The sequence below is a fragment of the Acanthopagrus latus genome, chromosome 17 (assembly GCF_904848185.1).
Source record: "Acanthopagrus latus isolate v.2019 chromosome 17, fAcaLat1.1, whole genome shotgun sequence".
Lineage (NCBI taxonomy): Eukaryota > Metazoa > Chordata > Actinopteri > Spariformes > Sparidae > Acanthopagrus > Acanthopagrus latus.
This window is the reverse complement of record NC_051055.1, coordinates 17883939-17907918: the sequence shown is the minus strand read 5'-3', so window position 1 is coordinate 17907918 and position 23980 is coordinate 17883939. Positions and strand designations below refer to the sequence as shown.

At 39.9% G+C, this 23980-nt stretch overlaps 2 protein-coding genes across 6 annotated transcripts; one reads left to right on the top strand and one right to left on the bottom strand.

The window, feature by feature from the left end:
* The first annotated feature begins 57 nt into the window (after positions 1-57).
* On the top strand, positions 58-5129 carry slc25a40 (solute carrier family 25 member 40). Its single transcript, XM_037073162.1, is given in 11 exon segments — positions 58-355; positions 574-681; positions 1348-1407; positions 1504-1610; positions 1744-1811; positions 2169-2293; positions 2830-3113; positions 3236-3317; positions 4207-4287; positions 4371-4466; positions 4469-5129. Coding segments are annotated over 10 exon segments (1107 nt in total). The 5' UTR covers positions 58-355; positions 574-581; the 3' UTR covers positions 4573-5129.
* A 65-nt stretch (positions 5130-5194) lies between these two features.
* Positions 5195-19960, bottom strand: rundc3b (RUN domain containing 3b). 5 transcript variants are annotated; one of them, XM_037073156.1, is made up of 12 exons: positions 19712-19959; positions 13731-13846; positions 13094-13227; positions 11995-12080; positions 11654-11743; positions 10251-10331; positions 9577-9751; positions 9056-9213; positions 7358-7507; positions 6604-6722; positions 6224-6398; positions 5195-6079 (listed from the first exon to the last, which is right to left on the bottom strand). In XM_037073156.1, the coding sequence occupies exons 1-11, from the start codon at positions 19804-19806 to the stop codon at positions 6253-6255; spliced, it is 1350 nt and encodes a 449-aa protein (XP_036929051.1). In that variant the 5' UTR covers positions 19807-19959; the 3' UTR covers positions 5195-6079; positions 6224-6252. The 5 variants fall into 5 exon arrangements, with proteins under 5 accessions (XP_036929051.1, XP_036929052.1, XP_036929050.1 ...); XM_037073157.1 differs by having other exon boundaries at positions 5195-6398; positions 11654-11740; positions 19712-19960; XM_037073155.1 differs by having other exon boundaries at positions 5195-6398.
* Positions 19961-23980: the final 4020 nt, after the last annotated feature.

Here is a 23980-nt window from a genome sequence, read left to right as displayed (position 1 = left end):
TAAAAAGACCTAGAATTCACTTCATTTACGAAAACATTTTAAATGCTATACGTGTAAAGTGGGTTTATTTTATATGCTTATTGCATTTAATATAACGTAAAATTCCGGAAAGTTAACGAAAGTGCTTTGCTGAAATTGATATTACGTTACGTCACTATGTAATGTTTGCTGTGATGTAAACTGAGCATTTAGCTAGGGTTGCAGCCCACAGTCCCTGGACGTACACACGTGTTGAAGTTATGTTATCCTTGTAGGGCCTCCAGGACAGTGGCAACTGTCATCATTTCGGGGAAATAGAAAACCGAACAGGGACAAGTTCATGGAAGACTGCGTTGGAGCTGAAGTGCTATAGCAGGTACGAAGATAGCTAAGTGGCTACCTCAGGTTAGCTTGGGAGCTCTGTAATGTTAATGTTAGGGCTCCTGGAATGATATATTGTGTGATACCAGACGAACCAAGCCATCGTTTTTTGTGGCTTCTAAATAGCTCGTTCAGCAAAGCAAGTTCTCCTACACAGAATAACACACAGATGAGAATATGTCTAATGTTGAAACTCTGTGTCTGTGTTTAAAGAAGGCAGCATGAATGGTCAAAGTCCTACTTCGTCAACCAGCAATGGCATTACTCCACTCCAACAGATGGTGGCGTCCTGCTCCGGAGCCATCCTCACATCTTTGTTTGGTGAGAGACAATGAGTAACGCATGACAGGTGATCATGTGCGGTGTTTTAAAGAGACACAGTGGTGTTTATACTTATTCTAGCACATATGATGCAACATTACTGCAACGGTTTCTCATTGCACATAATTTGTTGACTAGTCTTTCCAGGTAGTCACTGGTTTTAATTCAACGTTACGGAAACCGCCATCTCAGTTGTTCTGCATCCAACCCAGAAGATAAAAAAAAAAATCAAAAAACATTGACATGGTGAAAATGATCATGTAGCTTTTTTAGTTGATTTTGGACTCTCAGACTGTCACACTTGATGTTTACTGCAATGGGTCATTAATCCGGATTAAGTTTTAAATGTATGAAATTTTAATAGGGTGCTGATTGAAACGTTGAAAAACACACAAAAAATCTGTGTTGCTTCTGAAAGTTATAACAATGCATTTTACCTCACCTGAGGTTTATTTTTTACTATTTATATTGTTTATTGTAATATTACTGTCCTTTGGCTGCTGTGACAGAGACATGACTCTGTTTGCAGGACAAATAAAGGAATTCTGATTCTGAGATACTTAACTAACCATCTAAACACATGCTCTAACATTGCCGTGTTATATAGGTAAAGTACACCTACTTTGTCATACTCAGTGGCTCATGATAATTTTTTCCTTTTTTCAGTCACACCTTTGGACGTTGTGAAGATCCGACTGCAAGCACAGAAAAATCCCTTTCCTAAAGGTATAATGAATATGAACCATGTTAGTCTAGTGTTGCATGTTTTTATAAAGTACATGTCAGATGACCAGATTTGTGTTTTTCATGAATATCTTTCAGGGAAATGCTTTGTCTACTGCAATGGGCTTATGGACCACATATGTGTGTGTGAAAATGGCAACTCCAGGGCCTGGTACAAAGCCCCCGGTCACTTCAGTGGCACGCTGGTAAAGAATTCACATACCTGCATGTCACTATTCAGATAGTCGATGTATGTGTGTGTAAAGCAGAGCTGCACAGTCATACTGTGATAGAAGCTGCCAAACAGCTCGTCCCCCTACCAAATCTGCTTCTCTGCAGGATGCCTTCATCAAGATCGTACACCGTGAAGGGATAAAGGCGTTATGGAGCGGCCTACCTCCAACCCTGTGAGTGTGACATCTTCTGTTTCTCTTTGTTGCACTTCATTCTGATTGTTCTCCTATTAAAGCCCAGTTATAGTGCAAATGTGGTTGTTTGACAGTCGTTTAGCCTGTAGTGGTTGCGCTCATTAAGGGTGCTTTCGTTTTAAGATGTACCAATTTGTGGCAAACCACCCAAGGTTTTCTTGAAGGCTGTTTACCAAAGATTGATATATATAAGTTAAGTTTTATCATATTGAGATTTTCATCAATAAATCACATTCATTTTTAAGTGTTATTCTTGTGGTTGACTTTTTTTCCTGCTTGGAATATATTTTTCTATATATTTGTCACTTTGGTGTTTTCTGTATGTTTCATCTCCAGTGTTATGGCAATCCCAGCCACAGTGATCTACTTCACATGTTACGACCAGCTGTGTGCAGCGCTGAGGTTCAGGATGGGAGATTACTCTCAAGAGGCTCCTCTTTTGGCCGGAGCTATCGCTAGAGGTGAGCCCATTACTGGTGCATTACTGAAGAAAATAGGACAGATTCCCACATGCATCCGTGACTGGTGTTACAAGCTTAATCTACATCAGTTATTGATGATGGTTTACATTTCATTTAAATATGTTTTTGACAAAAATACATATGAAAAGTAAAGCATCTTTAGTTTTATCATGATTTGATTTCCCCTTGGTTAACTTCTTGCAATATTTTAATAATGCTGGTGGTTTAATTTCCAGATTAATTTTCAAGGGCACCCAGCCATACTTTTTGCCCTGCAGCTCTCGGTAGCAGTAATTTCATCCTACATTAGATTTAATTTTGAAAGCAAAGTCTCGACCCTCACTTTTGACCCCGAGCTGGTTTCCCTCTGTTTTTAATAAAGCCTGTATCATTTATTAAAAAGAGAGTTTAAAAAGAAAAGTTTGTAAGGATTACTATAATTTCCTTTTTGGTAATTCATAAAAATAGTCCTGTCTTTTCTAAGAGAAGATGTGTTTGTGTTTTGAACCTTTTGTCATTGTTTTCACTTTGGTCAGTGGGTTCAGCGACAGTGATCAGCCCTCTGGAACTGATCCGTACCAAGCTGCAGTCACAAAAACAGTCGTACCGGGAGCTGACCGACTGCATCCGCTCAGCAGTGCAGTCAGAAGGTTGGTGGTCTCTGTGGCGGGGTTTGGGGCCCACGCTCCTCCGAGACGTGCCCTTCTCAGCAATGTACTGGTACAACTATGAGAAGGGCAAGAGCTGGCTATGTGAACGCTATAACACCAGAGAACCCACTTTTACCATCACCTTCATGTCTGGAGCAGCATCTGGCTCTGTAAGTGCATCTACACAGTGTTCAGTTTTTCTGAGTAACTCATCTGAGAATATCACAAAACATATGTAAACTGTGATCAAATGATTAATGTGGTAATTAATACACATTTTAATTTCTTTCAGTTTGCATCCGTTGTAACGTTACCGTTTGATGTTGTCAAGACGAGAAGGCAGGTGGAGCTGGGAGAGCTACAAGCAAAGAATTGTAATTATTGCATTAAGTCTTTATTATATAGCTAGGAAATGCTTCTGAAGATTACAGATTTTACAACAGTGGAATCTCAGTCAGGGGCAGCTGCAGTGTCAGGGGCTATGCAGGGAAAGCATTGTGATTCGTTAAAAGTGATTATATCCACATGTTAGGGTTTAGGATTAAAATCAACATATACAGCAGATAGATTAACAACCCTAATGCAAATAAAACATTTTCATTATACATAGAACTTAAACAACACTACATATCTAGGTGTTCCCTGTGTTATTTGTATCAATTAAACAGCGTTTGGACAATACTTTCACCTTTTGAATATACAGTGTCATTGTCCAAAGAAAATAACTATAAACCAAAGCCACCTCTGATATGATGACTATACACAACGCACTTTCCATTAGCCTCAGTATTAACATTGTAAGATTAACAACTGCGAGTGAGTAGATGAATGGTGAATGGTTGAAACATCCCGATATCGATCACTATGTCTTGCATCCATTTTTTTTTTAAATCATCCACTTTTATGTAATTAATCAAGTTTTAAAAAAATACCTTAATGTTGGATGGCCAGTCATTACACACCTTACAAAGTTTCCAAATATGTCTGACTGAATTTTGAACCATGTGCTAAAATACTTAACTCAGTGCAAACATCATGTAGCCTTAGTGAAAAGTTGGAACAAGCTGATACAGAGTATGTTGTTATGCTGTCAGACAGTTTAGAATAAATTTAAATAAACATATCTGGTGATGAGCTTGTTTACAGACCCTCTGGGGACATTTTAGACAGAAAAGGTTTGGAACCACTGCTTTACATTACTGGAACTACATCCTTAGTTCTGAGGCATAAATGGGTCATTTCATGCTGTCTTTCCCTTCTCAGTATCCAGTCAGGTCTCCTCCTCCACCTTCAGTGTGATGCGCAGGATCGTGGCACAGGACGGCTTTGGTGGACTGTTTGCAGGTAGATGTTTTGTGACATTATGTGAATCATTATAGTTCCATCCAGCTCAACAGCACATAATCACTCAGCTTTTTTGTCACCAGGTTTCTTTCCCAGACTGATCAAGGTGGCCCCGGCCTGTGCCATCATGATCAGCACTTACGAGTTTGGAAAAGCCTTTTTCCGCAAACACAACCAGGAGAGGATACTCGTGCCACTGCAGACCAGCAGCACCTGATAGTTTTCCTGGCATGTTCTCTCCAAACCAAACACAAAGATGACTACTGCTATACTACACACCTGTAAGGTGCCAAATTAATAACACACAGAAATAGAAGTGAAAAATACCAATTTCTGCATTGCAGGGTATTATAAATGATCAAAATGTATATTAAATGATTATTAGTATTTATAGATTCATATTCTATGGGTTTTATAATCACAGCTATAATGTGCGCACAACTGAAATAAAAAAATGTTTTGTCTCATTAGGTTTAAGATGTATTTATTAGCCAGCAGGTGGCAGCCACAGTTTTGTTTTGATGTTATTTTCCAAGTCCCACATGTTGTTGTGTCACTGGGATCATGTGCATTGTGCCTGGAGGTCTTTAGAGATGTAAAATTCATGTCTGTTTTATTCCTCTGTGTGTCACTCTTCACCAGTGTATCCCCACTAGACACAGAGTTGTTTTTGGACTTGACTCCAACAAGCTGTGAATATTTGTGTGACACAGAGGCAATCACAAAAAGCCAGTGTCAGTGAAAGAATGGTACGATATGAGTGTATTTTCTGTTTGATAAGAGACTGCGGAAGAAGACTGTATGTAAACTCAAAGAAAATATGACGTCTAAAATGTTCAAATGCATACCCGAGTACTTGTCATTCATTGACTTTGTTCAAGCTTTATCGCCACACAAATTCTCACTGTTTGAGCAAGTGGAGTTTATTCAAAATGAAGGATAAAAAGGCAAACAAATCCAATCAGCTGTATGTCTGTGCAAATGGCTTCTGGAACAAGCTAAAGGCAAAGTCATGAGTTCAGTGTTGAGGTACATGGCTGGTCACCAGTAGTACAAATTACATTACAGTGATGTTCTGCAAATAAATGTTTCTCATTCTCACAATATCTGTTGAAACACTGATCACTTGTCAGAGTTTCAGGAGAGATTTAGCCATTGAAATACTGCATTTGAATATTTAAAGGGAACAATAACAGTAATAATTGTCTGTCTGATAAACCCAGAACTGAAGGGTGAATATCGATAATAGCGATCATTACCTGAGAACAAAATCATGTGATATTGATTTATGCACCACATTTAAAAAAAAGAGATTCAAGGACATTTTCACTTCAATGTGAGACGGTGTGCAAAATCTTGAATACAATCTGATAAAAGTGGAGACAAAGTCACCACCATAAATCAAAGAAATTGCTATATTAAAAACAATTCGGTGGCAGCAGTGACAGCACAGCAGATAATAAAAGACCCCGTCAACACCAGGAAATGATTTGCAGTGACAAAGAGACTAAACGCTGACCGAGGCTCACAGCATTTTGTGTAATCTCCTAAACTCTGTTCTGATCTACAGAAAAAACACGTTGTAGAGAGGTGAAAACACCTCATCATCACTGTCTCCTCAACATTGTAAAGTAATTCTTACATCAACTTTCTAACATTTTATTTCCAAGAAAGGTAAAAACTAATGCTCCACAGATAAAAACAAACAAACCAACAAACAACAAAACAAGTTTAAACATATTGATGGGTTTACAGCTGGAGCTTCCTCGTGAAGAGCCAGAGGTCGTTTGAACTGTAATGGGACATAAATAAGACATTATTCAGCCTGAAGGAGCCGATTCAAAAACACATGCTACGCCAGATTCTCAACTCCCGAACCTGACTTCCATCTTAAAGCTCTGGGCTCCACGTACGGAACATAAACAATATCACACACATTTAGAAAGTTCCTGGATTGTCTGGTTCCTATGAAGGAGTGACGCCTGGGCTGCTGATCTCTGTCGCTGGACTGGCCAAACACTCGCTGGACTTCAGGATGGCCAGAGATTTGTAGCTGGCGACTGAGGTCAGAGAGCCACACAGACCTCTTAGAGACGGAGTTTCCTCTTTACCTGAATGACACATGATTCATACTCGCGTCAGTAAATAATTTATATAGTGCTTTTCAGAACAAGCTGCAAAACACTTGACATGCAATTGTATTTTTAGAAGCCAATAAATTATTAAATACAAATAAAGATAATAAAATGAAAATCTTTAGAAAGCAAAGAAGACAATCAAAGCAGAGGCCCTCCTAGGCGTCAGGGGGAGACGTACCTTGGTGGGGCCAGTGTGGCCCCGGTCTGGCCTCCAGACTCAGTGTGTGTGATGGTTCGAGAGACGTCTGGGAGAGGCTCATGTCTGCAGAGAGCTGCTCCAGACTCTGGAAACTCTTCCTGCCAAGAGAGGATAGAGGGTCAGTAATCAACAGAAAATGAATAGACAAATATTTTCTATTCTGGATTAATTTGTTCATAATTAAATTAAAGTCCGGGATTCATGAAAAGGATGATTTACTGATTTTCTTATGAATGGTAAATTAAATACTTTTGGGTTTCAGACTGTGAGTCGGACAAAAATTGAATCTTTTCCACTGTTTTCATTTCAAATTTCATAGAGAATTGTTTGAAAAAAATCAAATAATATCAAATAATTTAGGTTTTTTTTCCCTGTTCAGTGCTTAATTTTTCAAATAATCATTGAAAGTGCAACATCATTGTGGTTTAACAATATCCATTAACATGATATACAGAGATAAATATATAACAAACATCACAAGCTTGGCATCTGTAAAGTTGCAATCAAAGTAAACAATGCTTCTAAAGTTTCTTAATAAGCTATAGTCTACAATAACATATAATATATCTACATTAGAAACACACAACCAATCTCAATCTAGTTGCTGTCAGCTGCAGTGTTTTGGTAAGACTAATCCAAGCGCTTTATAAATCTGTTCATTCATTAATTAATTAGTTGCAGCCCTAAACCAAACTAAACCTGGAAGCTGGAGGATGTCAACTCATCTACATACTCCTCCCACTGTCCCCCCACACTCTTCCTGTACAGCAGCGTGTCCAACGCAACGGCATTGGCGTCCAAGGCGACAGGAGATGGCCACTGATTGGTCAGATGGGCTGTCAACTCTTGTCTGGACCGCAAATCGTTGTTCTTCAACACCGTCCTAAAGACACCAGACAGTGGCCAGGGTTACAGGAGGAGTATTCAGTTGGTTAGATGCTACTAAATCCACACAGGACCTTTCATTTTTGCCTTTGTTTAAATAAATGAAAAAAAACAACAATTCAAGGCAAACAAAACAAAAAAAAACAACTGTATGGACAAAAGTCTTGAAATAAGACTAAAAGATATTGGCAGACACATCAGCTTGGTGATATTATTGGCTGTTCTTAGCTGATCACAGATACATCAGTTTTGAAAAGTGTCACCAATAACATACATAGTTGGCAATGACAAGTTATTTTTCCAATATAAAATGTCTACCTCAGTGCTTGGTTACGCTCATTTGTCAAGCATTGCGTAGAAGAAAACAGAAAAGAACACCAGTCGATAGATCATTATCAGATTTTCTGAGGCACAGACATTTGTTTCCGTCTCAAAAATGCTGCATCTGTCTGGCTCTACAGACCATCAGCTACCTCGTCCTCCCTGACGAAATCATAAACCTTCTGAAAGATGTCACACACACTTAATCTGCCATATCCGTCACTGTCATTCCTTTGAATTGTTTTGCGTTTTTTCATCACTCCCTTCTTCTCTATATACTCTCAGAAGCCCCTTTAACACATGAACTACTAGCCTGAACTGTCTGGACATTGCCGCGAGAAGCTATATGTTGGAACCAGTTCGTCCAGACATTTCACAGACTTTATTCTGCCAGTTCTCTAGCTCGAAGTCCATGTAATGTCCGATTAAGAGCATGTTTATATAGAGCAGGTCACTGAACTCAGAGCGATCGAGTGGGTGATGCCTGTATATTCCTTTGCACATTTTATTTGATTATTCAGATACGTCCATATAGCTGTAGTAAATATCCACCCAAAAACAGTCATGATCACTGATGAGCCGTCCTCCTCCTCCTGCACGGCCAACCCATCTATTATTCTAGTATTATTCTAGTATTTCCATTTTCAGACAATCTTCTGTTGAGTGCTGCATTCGTTAAGAGGCAACCCACTTTGTATGTGAAAACAGCTCAATTCACATTGTCGTGCCTCTGACAGTTTTCACCACCAGAGCATCTCTTTATATCAGAGCCTCACACTTCATGTCGCTTTGCTTTTCACTCTTGATCTGCATCTGAAAACGTACACTGACTCATCACACCAGCTTGAGACTGCAGCTTCATCTCCAAAGATCGTGACACAAATCCTCTCGACAGACCTCGTGGCCAACTCTGAATAAGTGATCGAAACCGAGAAAAGGCATTTTCTCACTGATTGGCGCATGGAGCGTAAATTAAACTTAATGGAGAGACACAACGCTGATGCAGCTCGACCGCGTGGCTAAAAGCGGCGCTGACTGCGATTGATTTCGACAACACACAAATAACAAACCACCTGCAATCTCCAGGCTTCTTGCTGTGCCCTGAATGTCAAATTCACAGCTGGGTCTGCTGCAAAGACCTCTCCACCTTATCATCGGCGACCCCACATGCACTCCCTGACAAACAAACACGCACACACACACACACGGTCGGTCCTGAACTTACAGTTGGTCCTGCAGCTCCAGTACGATGTACTCAAGCTGTTCTTTCTCCAGGGAGTGGGAGAGGTGTGTGTCTGCCAGGCTCTGCTGAAGGGCTTTGTTATGAGATACAGCCTCTGACAGCTGGGCTTCTCGGAGACGGACCAGCTCTTCCAGGTAACCCTGAGACAAAACACACGGACAGAGCACACACATCCTCTGCTGTTTTTCCCATTTGTTTGTTTGCTGCCGTCAAGGCGCTGCTGTTTGAATTGCACAACTGAAATCTTTGTTTTGGCTCACAGCAAATTAAATAACCAGAGAGAAGAGGCAGCCGTGAATGTGCCACAGAGGGAACAATCATCACAGAGGCTGTATAATGTGAGAAATACCTGGCATTTCCTCCCAGCAATTCACAGTTCCAGCCTCTAATTGCCATGCAGACATCAAGGAAAATGTCACACTGGCATATATTAGCATACAATTTGTTTATCCCAAAATAACAGCAAAGTCACACACACACACACACACACACTGAGGTGCTACCTTCTGCTCCAGGGCCATGCGATACTTCTGCTCAAAGCGTTTGCACTTGGTGACCAAGTTGCTCTGCTCGGTGAAGATGGAGGCGGCGGTGGCCATTTTGTCGGGGGTGCTGCTCTCGCTGCCGCTGCTCCCCATCGTCCTCATCTCCTCCTCGTCGCTGCTGATGCTGTCCGCGCTGCACAAGGAACAAGCAAACTATTACACATCTGATGATATGAAAAAGAAGATGAAGTCTTGCTTTTCGTAGATTTTTCAACACATCTGCTTTAGATGCCGACGTAAACATCCTGCAAAGCTGCTGCTATTTTCAAGTTGTTTGGAGACTGAGTGGCGGGCAGTGGATATGGCAAGTTAAGCATAATGTCTAAAGAACTTGCGAGAACAATAGCGCTGGTGTGTTATATTGTTCTTACCAAAAGAAATTTTGGTCAACAACAGCTCTGTCATTCAACTGAACATGACCCCTGAACATCATGATCAGGTTTATGAGGCATTTTCTTGCCAAATATGACAAAAACGTAACATTGTGACATGGGGGGGAAAAAAAGAACATAAGGGAATGTGTTTCCAACCTGCCTGTAAACGTTACCTGTTTATTGAACATTACTGGCTGAACCGAACTGCTGACAATACTCTGATGACGAACTGTGCGATGAGGAAAATTATTTGAATACCTCTGAGTGAACTTCAGGTAAGGCGTGTAGTCGATCACAGCGGGGCAGCTGCCGTCCACACCCTCTCCTTTCAGACAGAAGCTGAAGAGAGAAGACGGGATGGAAAATCAAAGCACAGTCTCTTTTTGTAGCTGGTTCACAGCTCGATATTCGTCTTACATAATTTAACTAGACATCAAGCGATGCTCAGTGATACGACCATCTTCTTGCATCGTTCCCCTGACTTGAACTGTCCAATCACCTTGTTGTAGAGATCACTGGGAGTTTTACTTTGTTTTCTCCACGGAGGTTTTGCCAAAATACTGACTGACTACGTAACAACTGAAAACACAGACGCCACACAGACGATCTCTAGTTAACTTTTTGTGTGTCCTCAAAACCCAACAGGCTGCAACAAGTATGATTTGCGTCGCACCTTACATTCTTAATCAATTTTCATTTTGTAGAGACTTTAAAGGGTCTTTTTCTGCCTGAGTCCCCCCAAAAAACAATTTGTTGTTCACATTCAATGTTGTAACACAATCAAACATGAAAACTTTTAAGGGAAGTGCCGTGAATGGTTAATTTCACCTGAGCACCTTTCACGTTTGTCCACAAATGTCCATTGTCATAGAACGTCCAAACTAGTGACGTGAACCCAACAACAGCTTCTACTTTTCTCACCTGAGACAGTATCAACACGTTGCAGTAAATACAGTCACATTTGTCCCAACTTAGTGAGGACACGTTTGTTTTTGACAGAAAGACAGAAATGTTGAATCTACTTGATGTTTGTATTTGAGGACGATGTATTGTTCAGCAAATGTCCCATTTAGTGTGTTTAATCCACCACTGAGGAGCTTCCCGGTGTTGGGTATGTGATTTATTATTTGAGGACATTCTCTCTTGACCCATCACATAATTCTCCAGAGTTAGCAAGTGATGCACCTGTGTCAACTCTCTGGTCTCATATCTCTAGTAGTTGCCTTATGTTGCTTTAAAAAACCTTTAGAAAATGATGACCACCAGCCCGCATCACTGTAATTTACTCAACCTTACAACTGAGCTGCAGATGCGTTAGTCTGAAACACTGAAAAATGATGTCACGTGGCGTCAGCCAAAGTCTAAAAAATCTGTTATTTCAGGTATTTCATCTAGGTTCTATATATTCTTCACTATTTCATCTAATGTTTTCCATCAGTGAGGAGAAGCGGCTTCTCATTCCTTCCGCATTCGAATTCTCGACTCTATTAAGATGAAAGCCTCTCGGCTGATCCGCTAAACTGTTAAAGAGATTGTTACATTTCTGATTCTACTTTGCCCAAATCCACTTCGTGCAGAGAAAACCAAACACTGGCTTTGCAACGGGGAGAGAAAGCAGGACTGAAGAACAACAGTTAGAAACAGCGGAAGGTAAAGGGCACCTGAAGTCGATGGTGTTGAGTCCGATGAGTGTGTCTGCCAGCAGCCCCGCCTCCTCTCCCAGCATGATCGCTCCGTCTTCGTAAAACCTCCTCCAGTCATACACAAACATGTGCGTACGTTATTATGCATTCAGCTCACACTCCTCCACAAATCAAATGACTGGGAATTAAATACAAAGTGGGGCAGACAGGTGCAGCTGCAGATGTGCAGTAAGTACGTAAGAAGATGTAAATGTATCCTGCAGCACACTAATGCTGGAGACAGACCAATCCTACATGCACCTGATTTGATTTGGTTGAGCAGGAAACTGTATGCAGAGTGTATGAACAACATTAAAGACCTGGTCATTTTGAAGTCCCTCAGTGCAGATGAGATGTACTCCGATAATCTTTTCTCCATCAGGACCACTCTGATCCACGCCCTGCCCTGCAGAGAGAGATGCCAGTGTCACTGAACTGAGTGGAAGCTTATATCACATAAATAGACAACCGGCAACACAGGACATTCAGGATAATAACAGGAGAGTCTGCAGCCCTGATAGCTGCCCTGTGAAACTATACATAGGCACAGTGGGGCTTTGAGCTAAATGCTAACTGAACTGAATTGAAAAATAGAGACAGAAATGGTCATGAAATCAAAAATTAAGTATTTTTACTGTATATACCTATTCAGGAATTCACATTGCATTTAAAATCTAGTTTACAAATGAAACCTGAGTGCAGAATTCAAAAAGTAAAACAAATAACGACAATGTAATATTTTATCATCAAGTGACTGGAATAATTTAAAGCCAATCAAAACACAAAATGTATCAATTAAGGAAAGTGGCCTCAAGGGCAGGGGTGACAAAAATATATGAAAAAATGGCAATAATGAAATGTGTATTAATTAAAAAATAGAGTCAATGGAATTGATAAACTTTATTGAAATTATGAGGTCCTTGTTCTGTTCTTGTCAAGAAGTCTGATTCCTTTTATGTGTGCACATGAAAAAAGCTGATTCTGATTCTGTTAAAACTGAAAAGCTGAGTTCATGACCTGAACGCGTGTGTGTGTGTCTGTGTGTGAGTGAGACTGAAGTCTTTTTTCTCACCTACAGCCTGACTGCAGAACAATATTAGTTCCGCTTGTTTGCTCTCTTGCCCTCGGGGGAAGACTCAGTCACATTTTATGAGCATGTGTTTTCTTAACATTTTTTTTACTTTGCTCCCTTTGCTCTATTGTGAAGCAATAATAGGATAAAACACAACAAGCTAAAACCACAATGCATGATGGTACATTGTGTGTATGTCTGTGTGCTGTAGCTCAGAATACGTTTGGACTCAAAGCAAAACTAACTTTTCTGTTTTAATTTCAATGCTCTGTTGGCCTTCAACAATTTTTCTTCCTCCTTGCCGCCTACACTAATTAACTCTGAACCCTGGACAGTTTTATCCTCACTTTGGCTCGCGATGATCGCACGTTCTCCATGCTCTCGATGCTGCGGATGCAGTTATGAGGGACTTTACTGCAGGCCGTTTTTATGTAATCCCAGAAACTCCGAGGGCTCTCATAGCCAAACCAAGTTGTCTGACCTGACGGAAAGAGAAGAGAAAAAAAACAGAAGTTTTTACAAGCATTTATAGTGCTCGTGAAGGTATTTGTTAACCAGAAATTACTCCTAAGTGATATTAATGGTGCACTCATTGGACTTAATTTCATTTAGTGGTTGTTAGGTGGAAGACAAAGACAGGTCAGGCCTGGTTTCAGTCTGTAGTTTACAAATAGGAAAACACTGTGTATGACACTAGGAATACTTTCCACCAGTGTCCGTATACCGACACTAATCTCAATAAAGGGAAATGAGATGACAGCAGCTATCTAAACTTGTGGCCTTAAGAGATGAGTCATTGTAATTTCACATTCAAATTTTGCATGTCTGGGTCCTGATGGGTCAGCGGTAAAAAGACACATCACCCCAACTTCCTAAAACTAGTATTGCATTCTGCTGTTTTAATATCACACGTGTTTAAAGTCATTTTTTTGCCGGTTATGCATCTGCATGTATGCGTGAGGATGAGAATAGGGTTGTTTTTACCTTTGAGTCGATGACTGAGGATGTGCTCCAGGATGGAAACGAAGTTAACGAACTCTGGAGATGAGTCATCTATCGTCTCAAAACAGGAGCGGTCCAGCAGAGTCTTCACCGAAAACCTGAACATGGAAAAGGGTGCACATACTGATATAAGGATCAGCTACTGGACCTGTAGCATAAACGGCAACTTCACCAAATTTATGCATAGAGAACGTAGTAAAGAGGATGTCACCGGGGTTTATTCTTATCTCAACTTATAGACTGCAAGGAGCTTTATAAGCATTTAGGATGGTCTTGTGACAAGATCCTGCTGGCTGCATTGTGAGATTTGTAGGATCCTGACTTTTCAGAGGTTGACGTATTCTAAAAAGTCAGGATATGCATTTACCATTCTTTGTTTTAAATCTGAGTCCCAACTTCATGGAAGTGAGCTTCCTTTGAAATGTGCGAGGGACATACACACATTTTCTTACACTGACATTTAAAGGGGCTCTGTTGACGGGTGTGTTGTGCTGGAAGCCACTCATTATTTCATATTAACAGGCGGTGGTGCTAAACAAAAGTCACCTACTGTTGCTCTCTGTTAATGGAGCAGAGAGAGGCACGGAGTAAAGAACATGCAAGAAGCTGCATCCTTTGTACTATCGTGGAAAGTCTGAGTTCTCTGCAGAGAAATCCACAGACCAGCAGCACTAAAAAACAAATTGTCAACAGGCTCACATATGCTATACTTTATTATAATAAAGTTACTTATACATATGAATCAATACAAAATGTTACATAGAGTCCCTTTAAGTATCCACAGTGATATACTTCTCTCTTTGTTGCTGATCTCAGACTTGAATGATGTCACAGACGGAGACGCACTAATGCAGATTTAAACAAATGCACAGAAGACAAAACAAACAAGAGAAGAATCGCCTTCATTAACACAACAGAAACTCCATCGAAGATTATCTTCATCACTCTGAACTTTCTTTCTCTCATTAATAAGAACAGACCAAAAAATAAACACATCTGGCCTTCACAGCTGTAAAGAGGCTTCGATCAATCTCCCGTGATAAAAGCAGCCGTGGCGCCCACTATGTCTGTCACATGCACCAACCGACTCCGCTTAATCTGATTTCAACTAATTAGACAGGAAGGAGAGTAAATTGACAAGGCTGCCATGTGTGTCGATGTGTGTGCGTCTTCAGAGAACACTGCCAAATTGTGCGGAGCTCTTAACATCAGCCAAATAATCCGACTTCATATCTCTCTATCTCGTTGCTTAGCAGCACGGTGACCACAATGTGTCTTCCTGTGAAGGAAGACAAAACTGATAGATTTCATCTCTATTTCCATGAATAAGAGAAGGAGCTTTAATCACATATCATGCACATTAACTCTCGGACACTGTGAAGAGCAGCCCTGCTCTGTACAGCCAATCAGACGGACTGATTCACCCCTCTGTGTAGAGAACATTATCCTGTGGGTTATTATTATTATTCTGTCAACATTCACACAGTCAAAATCCACACACATGAACTCAATGCGAGACAACTGAAATTTGCTGATGTAAACTAACTGGAAAAAAACACCTGTACATCATTCTGCTCATATCCACTGATGACTAAAGACATTTGGGACGCCTGTATTTCTATTAGGGGTCGAACGATATGGCTTTTTTCAAGGCCGATACTGATGCCGATTGTTAGAAATCAAGGAGACTGAAAACTGATATTTGGGATTGATTTTCACAACAGCAACAAATCATACTGTGTCGCATCTTTGAACAACCCGTGATGGAAGAACTCTAAGTACAATTTACAAGTGTACTGGTCTTAAGTACAATTCTGAGGTACTTCACTTGAGTATTACCATTTTCTGCTTCTTTATGCTTCCTCTCCACTACATTTATCTAATATTTTTAGTTACTAGTTACTCTGCAGAATTAGATCATTCAGTGTTTATAGGTTATTGATTGTGACGTTAGACATATCAGATAGTGTTGTTGGCAAGAGACTGTGGGAGAGGATGATGTATCAGAGCTGATGAAGCACTTTTTAAAATGTGTTCATTTTACTGGCAGTCTGACAGAAAAATCACAGATGCTGATAATCAGAAAATGCTTAATATCGCCCCCCGATATCAGCCAGGGGCGATTATCAGTCCATGGCTAGTTTTATACTCCTGTATAAGAGTGTTGTGCTCTGTGTTTTGTTTCTAAAAATCCTCACCAGGGACAGGGACTGTAAGAAAATAAGCCACGGCTGGCAGTTGTATATACATTACATCAGTTGCATTTTTATTTTAGGCGTAACAATGTCTACATGTGGTCATGATGACAACAACTTTGCTATCATATCTGAGGGGACCTGAAGGCAACTGTTGGGTCAAACTGGGGAATCTGACCTGAATGAAGCCGTCCTTTAAGAGTCCGACATCCTAACATTTGAAGTCTCAACACATCCACAACACTGTCTGCCCAGCTGGATTCAAATCCAACTCCTCAGGTTGTGTTTTTGTGATTTGGCGTGAAAACTCTGAGTGAACAGCACCAGCATTGAAGATGTGACAGCTCTGTTGCTATGTAACTGGAAACGATAAATGACTTCTGCTTTGTTCCCTTTCTAACAAAAAAAAAAAAAAGTGAATCATTTTTTTTTCTGTATTACTTTGTTGTGCTCCTGAATGACAGAAGTTACAAACATCCACAGACTTGTGATGTGACAACTAGTGAACATAGGAGTCATTCACACCTGGGATCACCTAGCACTAATGAAGTACTCTGATGATTCTGATAGCAGCCCACATGGAGGCCGGTTGCTCGTGCCCCTGACGACTCTGTAAGGACACTCCCACACAGAGTTTAAAGGCCTGCAACTCCCCTCCAGTTAGTTAGAACTGAAGAAGCCTCTTGGATGAGAGCTAAAAGAAACTTCAAGAAACTGAAACACATCCAGTTGACTACGATACAGCGCCTTCATCAACATAAGAAGAGGCATTTTAAACCCCACAACAAATCATACAGTTAACAGGACAGCACCTGAAGGCAGCACAAAGACATTTTGAAATGTGACAAAAGGAAAAGTTGTGTAAATTACCTGATTAATGATGGTTGAATTCCATTTAGGATTACTGGGACTCGTGAATAAAGCAGACACGTCAATATTATAATTATCATTATTAGTAACACCTGTGCCTTTCCTTCTGTGACAAATGTCGAAGTAGGTCTAACAAAGAAAAAGAAAAAAATTCTGAATCAATGTCGATTCCAGCAGATGATTTAAAGACACGTGGGTGTAACCAGGGTTATTTATCACAGCGTCAAAACCAGTTAAGAGGCTTGTTCAGCCCGAGACGCCTGACCTACACATCTGCAGAGAGAAGAAGTATTGCAGACTGTTTTTTTATTGTTATTATTTCTTCAGGTCAGTTACATCAACAAATACAGTCTCAGTCACTACCCATCTCACCTGACTTAGATTTCTAATTCATTATGTGTTTTTCAAATGTATTTCTAATTCACCTCCTTGCAAAGAGGATGACGGTTTTAGCTGTTATATTAATATGAGTGTGTCTCCCACCTCTGTCTGAGAGTGTGTACAAAAATAAAGAGACTGTGATGTAATCAGCGATGATTACAGGCCTGGTTGGAATAAACACAGGGGGGTTTACGAAGGAGAGTGAAGCCGGCGTATTTAACCTGCTCAGCGTTTAATGTGGACAAAGACGTTCGAAGAATCGGAATCTCATCCACATAAAAACAGGCAAGATATCTAAGCTCAAGCTGCAAAACAACATGCTATTTGCATAACTCAGAAGAAGCATCTAGAAGAAATGTGTTTGTTTTTTTAAAGAAAAAAAAAAAGAACTGGCAACTTTTCAGATGGCAGGTGTGCAGCTGTGTTGAGGGCGGGCGCAGCAGCTTCATTACAGTCGACTTCCAGCGGAGATCTACTCTTTTCTGAAAGCTTAACCCCCCCCCCCCATCAACAAGCAGCAGTCTGCTAATGAATCAGTCGATACACACTCACACTGTGCAGGCAGCCATTATTCAAAACCACTGAACTTTAAGTGTAGACCCTCAAGTTCCCAAAGATAAGAAATACAGCGGACAGATTTGGAGTCCGGATCTTGTGTGGTTTGAAGCAGCATCTTGTAACTTTTCTACCTTAAAATAAGAATCCAGCTGCTGGATCATTGTGATAACACAGTGTCTTATAACAGGGTGAATGGTGTCTCTGTCATCTTGTTTCTGCACTACACTACTTCAGTGAGAGGTTAGGATCACAGCGTCACATACATGTTTACTTCAACATGCAAGTTTTCAACATGACATAGTTATGACGTAATGACTTTTGTTTGTAGTTAGCACCTACATTACTTCTGACAAACTATTACAGAGCTGCGACACAACATGCCAAATTTCTACATAATATTGCTTTAAAAAACTGGTACGCCTAATCCTGACATTTCAGTTGTTTGTGTCTTGCCAAGGCATTGTTTATTATCACATTTAACAAAGAAAACTTCAAATCTTTATATTTGAGAAGCTGGAACAAGCAGATATTCGACGATTTTTCTTAAAAAATGACTGAAATTGACCAGTAATTGATCTCGACAACATGGGAGCTACGGCCTAACTGAGGGGAAAATGGATGTAAGAAGCTGATTCTCTCAGCTTTCCATCTTCTTTTCCTTCAATTCGCTGGTTTGCCACCGCTCGTCTGACTCTTTCCCTCCTCCGCTCGTGCCTGTCCGAGAGTTGATGGCTGGTGCGGAGGCAGAAACAGACGGGAGAGGACCAGACTGGTCAGCAAGCAGCACCTGCGTCTAATTACTCTCCGTGTACATCTGTTTTAAATGACAGTTATGGAAGCAGGACCACCTGAGCAAACCGCGAGGCTTGTCCCTAGAAAGGCTGAGCGGACACCAGCTGGAGCAGGTGGTTCATTATCAGATTGCTTTCTGATGTTCACCTCAATTTCTTCCCTTTCCTCTGACCCCTTCCCACTCCTCTGTGGTCCTGAACGCAACCACAGGGACTATCTGTAGTTAAGTGACATCTGCCAGCAGCACAGAGAGGACCACAGATCAATACTCAGGGCAGAGCGCTCTCCACCTTAGAGTAGGAGAACCAGGCAGGCGACGTGTGTGCACACCTCAGCATCTTTCTGCTGCCGCCTTTCTCCATATTTCTTTTTTTTGTAACTCAGCTTATCACTTATGAATGCACCGAGGGGAGCAAGGTCGTGTCCTCGCCGCTGTTGTCCCGAATGTTTGTTCTGGAAAAAAAAACACCAAATGTACGCAGGCTTTACCAGACTCTACATATATCTCAGTTTGGAGCAAAAACATTCAAACAAAAGAGCACTTATCTGCTTGAATAATATAATGCTGGTGTGATGGAGGAGAGGTTCAAAGCTGTCTTTAGATCACCAATAATGGACATCAAGCAAAAGATACAAATCCTGAGATGAATACAAAAACATTTTTTTTTTTTACAAATTCTCTCTGATGGCTAATCCACTTGTTTTCAAGAGGCTGGGCTGTGAATGGTGGAGGAATTTGGGCTCAGTATTTCTAGAATCCCGGACTAATCCACACTGAGCAAATTATGAGGGTCATTAAAGCTGAAATGTGATTGCATGAATGTTTAATGAGGACTCGAAGAGGCTGCTGCTGCTGGTGGTGCTGCTGGTTGTGGTGGGCGTCAATGTGTGTAGGAGAAAGTGAATGAATGAAAGAGAAAACACACACGATATATATCTCTTATGTATTCTGTAATATTTGAATGCACACACACACACACACACACACACACACACACACACACACACACACACTGACTTTCTTCTGTTTTAAATGCTTATTGAATCATATTTTTAAAATCAGGATGGAGTCAAGACAACCTCACTCAACAAATCTGCCGTCAGAGACCCAGACGCTGTTTCATCCTCCCTATCATTAAACGAGAGATCAATGTGAGGGATTCCCACCTGCACACCGTCAGCAGGTTCCTCCTCTCCACCGCGGCGCTCCTGCCCGCTCCCCGCTTGCGGATGAGATGCAGCCCCACGCCGAGTGACGCCATCCCCGACCCGAGTCCGAGGCTGCGACCGGACCGCTCCGCTCCCTCTGCACCAGGGGAGGACCGGCTGTCTCCGTCACCTCCGAGGAGGAACACACGCTGCTCAGCCGGAGGAAGGAGGGGAGCGACGGGAGCCTGGGTCAAGACAGAAATGTGCGACTTCCGGCGGGAATTTTCAAATTAAAGGTTCACTCTTCACATCCAAACAGAAAAAAACTGTCAGTTATGTAAAAAGTACCCAAAAGTCATGCTTGAGTAAATTAAGATTTTTTTAAAAAGATATCTTTATATTGATATCAAAAGGAATAAATTTAATTTGCATGCATTAAGCCGATTGCATAGTAGGCCTATTAAATTTACATTTAATTTGACGATTTATACTGAATAATCATTTAGAAAAACTTTCTGTGGGCTTAATTTGACATCATGTAATTTATTATATATTATGATATAAAATAATATGATATGATATGATATGAAAACTTGAAGATAGCATAACTGAGAAACTTATATGAAAATGCTGCTCATGTTGTTTGCTCTAGGAACTGATTATTATCATTATTGTTATTATCATTAAGTGTGATAAATACTTTGCAACAACGTTTTAGACTTCCATGAATAAAATATAATTTAGAGAAAGTAAAACAGTAAATTATAGGAATTAAATTAAATTTAGCAAATTAAGAAATCCAAAATACTTACAGAAAATGTTCATGTCTCATAATTTTCCCATGTGAATATGATGATTCAATGGTTTTAACAGAAGGCTAACTGTTTTTGTAACATTTTTTTAAGGTCGGATAGTTTCTTTCTACATTTTATGCTATTTCTAAATAACACCAGCTTTGATTTAAATGGCTTTAAATTTATTTTGAAGGTGCATGTGCCCAGCCGGAAGTATGATGCTGTTATTAAAGGGAGTTGTTGTTGACATTAAAGGGTCCTAAGAGAAAATATGATTTTCAGCCTGTCATTAGCGTGAGAAATGAAGGTGTGAGTGGCTTCTGTCTGTCAGACAGGAAATGACCTCATGAGTATTGCTGCTTAAATTTAACCTGGTCTCAGCTGCAGGTGTTAAAAAGCTGATTCACCAAAACGAAATGAATGAAAAGATTCAGTATCTTGTATTTTTTTCTGTAGGCACCACAGTGTGTGTCAGCAGGCAGCTGGTGTTAAAGGCCCAGGCACAGCTGACCACGTGAACTACAGGTATAGTTTGGAAGACTGTCTCAGTTCATTCTAAATGAAACATATGGATGTGGCTCGGCTGTTATTTATGTGTTGACAAAACATTATTCTGCTGATGTAAACAAACCTGTCAAAGCATCAGAAAACGTAATGACACACATTATTTCTTCATGTACTTATTACTTTAAATAAGGAAATACATTTGTGACAGTTGTGTCATGTTTCAGTCCTGCGTTTTGATTCCTGGTTGTCCATAGATGCTCCTGGTCACATTTAAGATCAGTGTTTGTGTCTTTGAATTATTCAAATCGGTCTTGAGGGAGGAGAGCGCCATCCAGTGGCCCCAGAGCAGACAACACATTCTCCATATTCATACACTCTTGCATCCTTCACTTGGATCTCCTCCTCACTCCTTGCCTCTCTCCACTCTTGACGAGGATATGGTGGTCAAGTTAGTGTGAGAGGTGGATGAATGAAATTTGATGGTTTGAAATGCTTGCAGTTACATTATCAGCACATTTAGAGTTATTTGGAACCTTGACTAGAGGACATTCAGTGACTGAACAAATACAAACCACCATAAGATGTGAAGTAATCCAGTACAACAGTTACTGTTACACATAGTTGCACTAAATTTTAATTAAGATCTAAAATTAAACATTAGGGCCATGATTAAACTCTGTGGTGATTGTCTAGCACTGCTAACCCTAACCCTAACCAAGGTCAGTTGTTTTTGAGAATGTGATTCATTTCAATTTTTTTTTTTTTTTTTTTTTTTTTTTTTTTTAAATGTGTTAGTTAATTTTGTGGACCTGAAATGTAGAAAAATGTAGGTTTGCCCTGGTGGGTGTTTTTGTTCCCTTACCAACTCAACCCAGGTTGTTTCTGATGCTGTGGTGTTGTTGTGTTGATTCAACATTGTAGAGGAAGTACTCAGTACTCAGGAATGCCAATAAAACAATGTAAAAATATTCTGTTACAGGTAAAAGTTCTGCATTCAAAATCCTATCATATCTGATCATCTTTCATTTGCTCTCTTAATGGTTCACATTTGTTATAAAGTTTCTTTTCATGTTTGCTGTGAAGCACTTTGGTACAAACCCTGTTTGTTTTAACGCACTCTATAAATAAATTTGACCTTGACCCTCTGAAAGTACGGAAGTTCATGATTCCATGAAGTTGGGATATTGTGTGAAACATAAATAAAAACAGGAAGCAGTCGTTTGCAAATCCTTCATGACCCACATTCAATTGAATACAGCACAAAGACGAGATATCAAATGCAATGTAAAAATGCATTCGATCAACAGTAGCAACATTAGACTGGGAAAAAGTTCACCAAAAACACCTTCCACTGTTAAACAGGTTAACAGGTAGCAGGTGATAGTATCATGCAAGAATAGAAAGGAATTTCACATTGCAAACTTCAACAATTAGTGGCCCCAGTTCCCAAACTGGGTGTTTTTTTTTATTTTTTATTTTTTAATAACAAAATTGATCCAACACAGTGGTAACATGCCCCTTTTCTGTTGCTGGCATCAAATTCATAATGACTGCACATCTACAAAAAAAACAATGAAGTGTATCGCTGTGAACATTACATATCTTGTTTTTGTACTGTTTTCACTTATTATGGCTCAAAAAGGGATTCACAAATCATTGCATTGTTTTTATTTATGTTTTATGCAGCTTTCAACTGTTTTGGAATCAGCATTGTACCATCAACATGTGCTTAATGTATCAAAAGTAAAAGCACTCATTGTGCTGAAAATTGGCCCCACTGACTGATATGGCATCCATGTGTATTTATATAGTGAGGCCATTCGTTAAGGTGGGCCACCTTTCTGAGAGTCACACAAGAAATGGGAGGGGTCATGACGTGACCCACAGGAGAGGGAGGAAGAGGACAGTTTTTTGTTTGTTTGTTTGTTTGTTTGTTTGTTTGTTTGTTCTTTTGTTTTTTTTTACTTTTTCTACTACTTTTTAAGTTGTGTTTAAAATATTGGATACTTTTAGCTGTTGGGTCTAAAATGTTGTTATGAAATCAAACTATCTGAAGTTCAGGGAGATGTCGTGTCTCTCTATTGGAAATGCTCAGAACTCTTCTTGTAGACATGTGAACAGTGACAAGGTGTTCCAATTAAAGCTTAAGGATCAGAAAGCACTGGTTAGAGCATATTACTGCATTTTGTAAGAATATCATTTGTTTTTTAAAGGTAAACTTTTAGTCATCAAAGTAATTAGTAACTATAGGTGTCAAATAAATATAGAGGAAACAAAACTACACTATTTCCCTCTAAATTGTGGTGGAGTGGAAGTATAAAGGAGCATAAAACGGAAACAGTAAAGTACTTCAAAACTGTCTTTTAGTACAGTTCCTACATAAATGTATGAAGTTAATTTTTGACAGTGTTACTCAAGTACTCAAAACTCATATTAAAGTAAAAGTGAAGATATCATGGTAAAATATTATTTTGGTAAAAGTGAAATTCATCCATATTAACAGTACTTGAGTAAAAGTCTGGAGGTATTTGATGGGATGACCAATTGTTGGTCTGATACAGACCACTAAGAAGTAACTAAAGTTGTCCAATAAATGTAGTGGAGTAAAAGTACAACATTAGCCCACAAAATGCATTGGAGTAAAGGTATCAGAACATGGAAATACTCAAGTAAGGCACAAGTACCTCTAAATTGTACCAAAGTGCAGGACTTTCTTAGTACTCTTAGAATTTACTTGATATGATAAGATGTTGCTGATCACGTAGTACCTCTATTTAGTTTGTAAATTTGTTGGACAAAATATACAGTATTCAGTATTTGGACCAGTACAGCAGCAACATAAGCCGTTTTAACACCCAAAGGTTCAGACTACCAAGTGTGATTTGTAACACATTTGAATCTTTACTTGCGTGTGAAGGAAACCAAACCAGAACAGCAGCGTCTCGTGTTCATGTGTTCTGTGTGAACCTTTAGTTTCAGTGCCTTT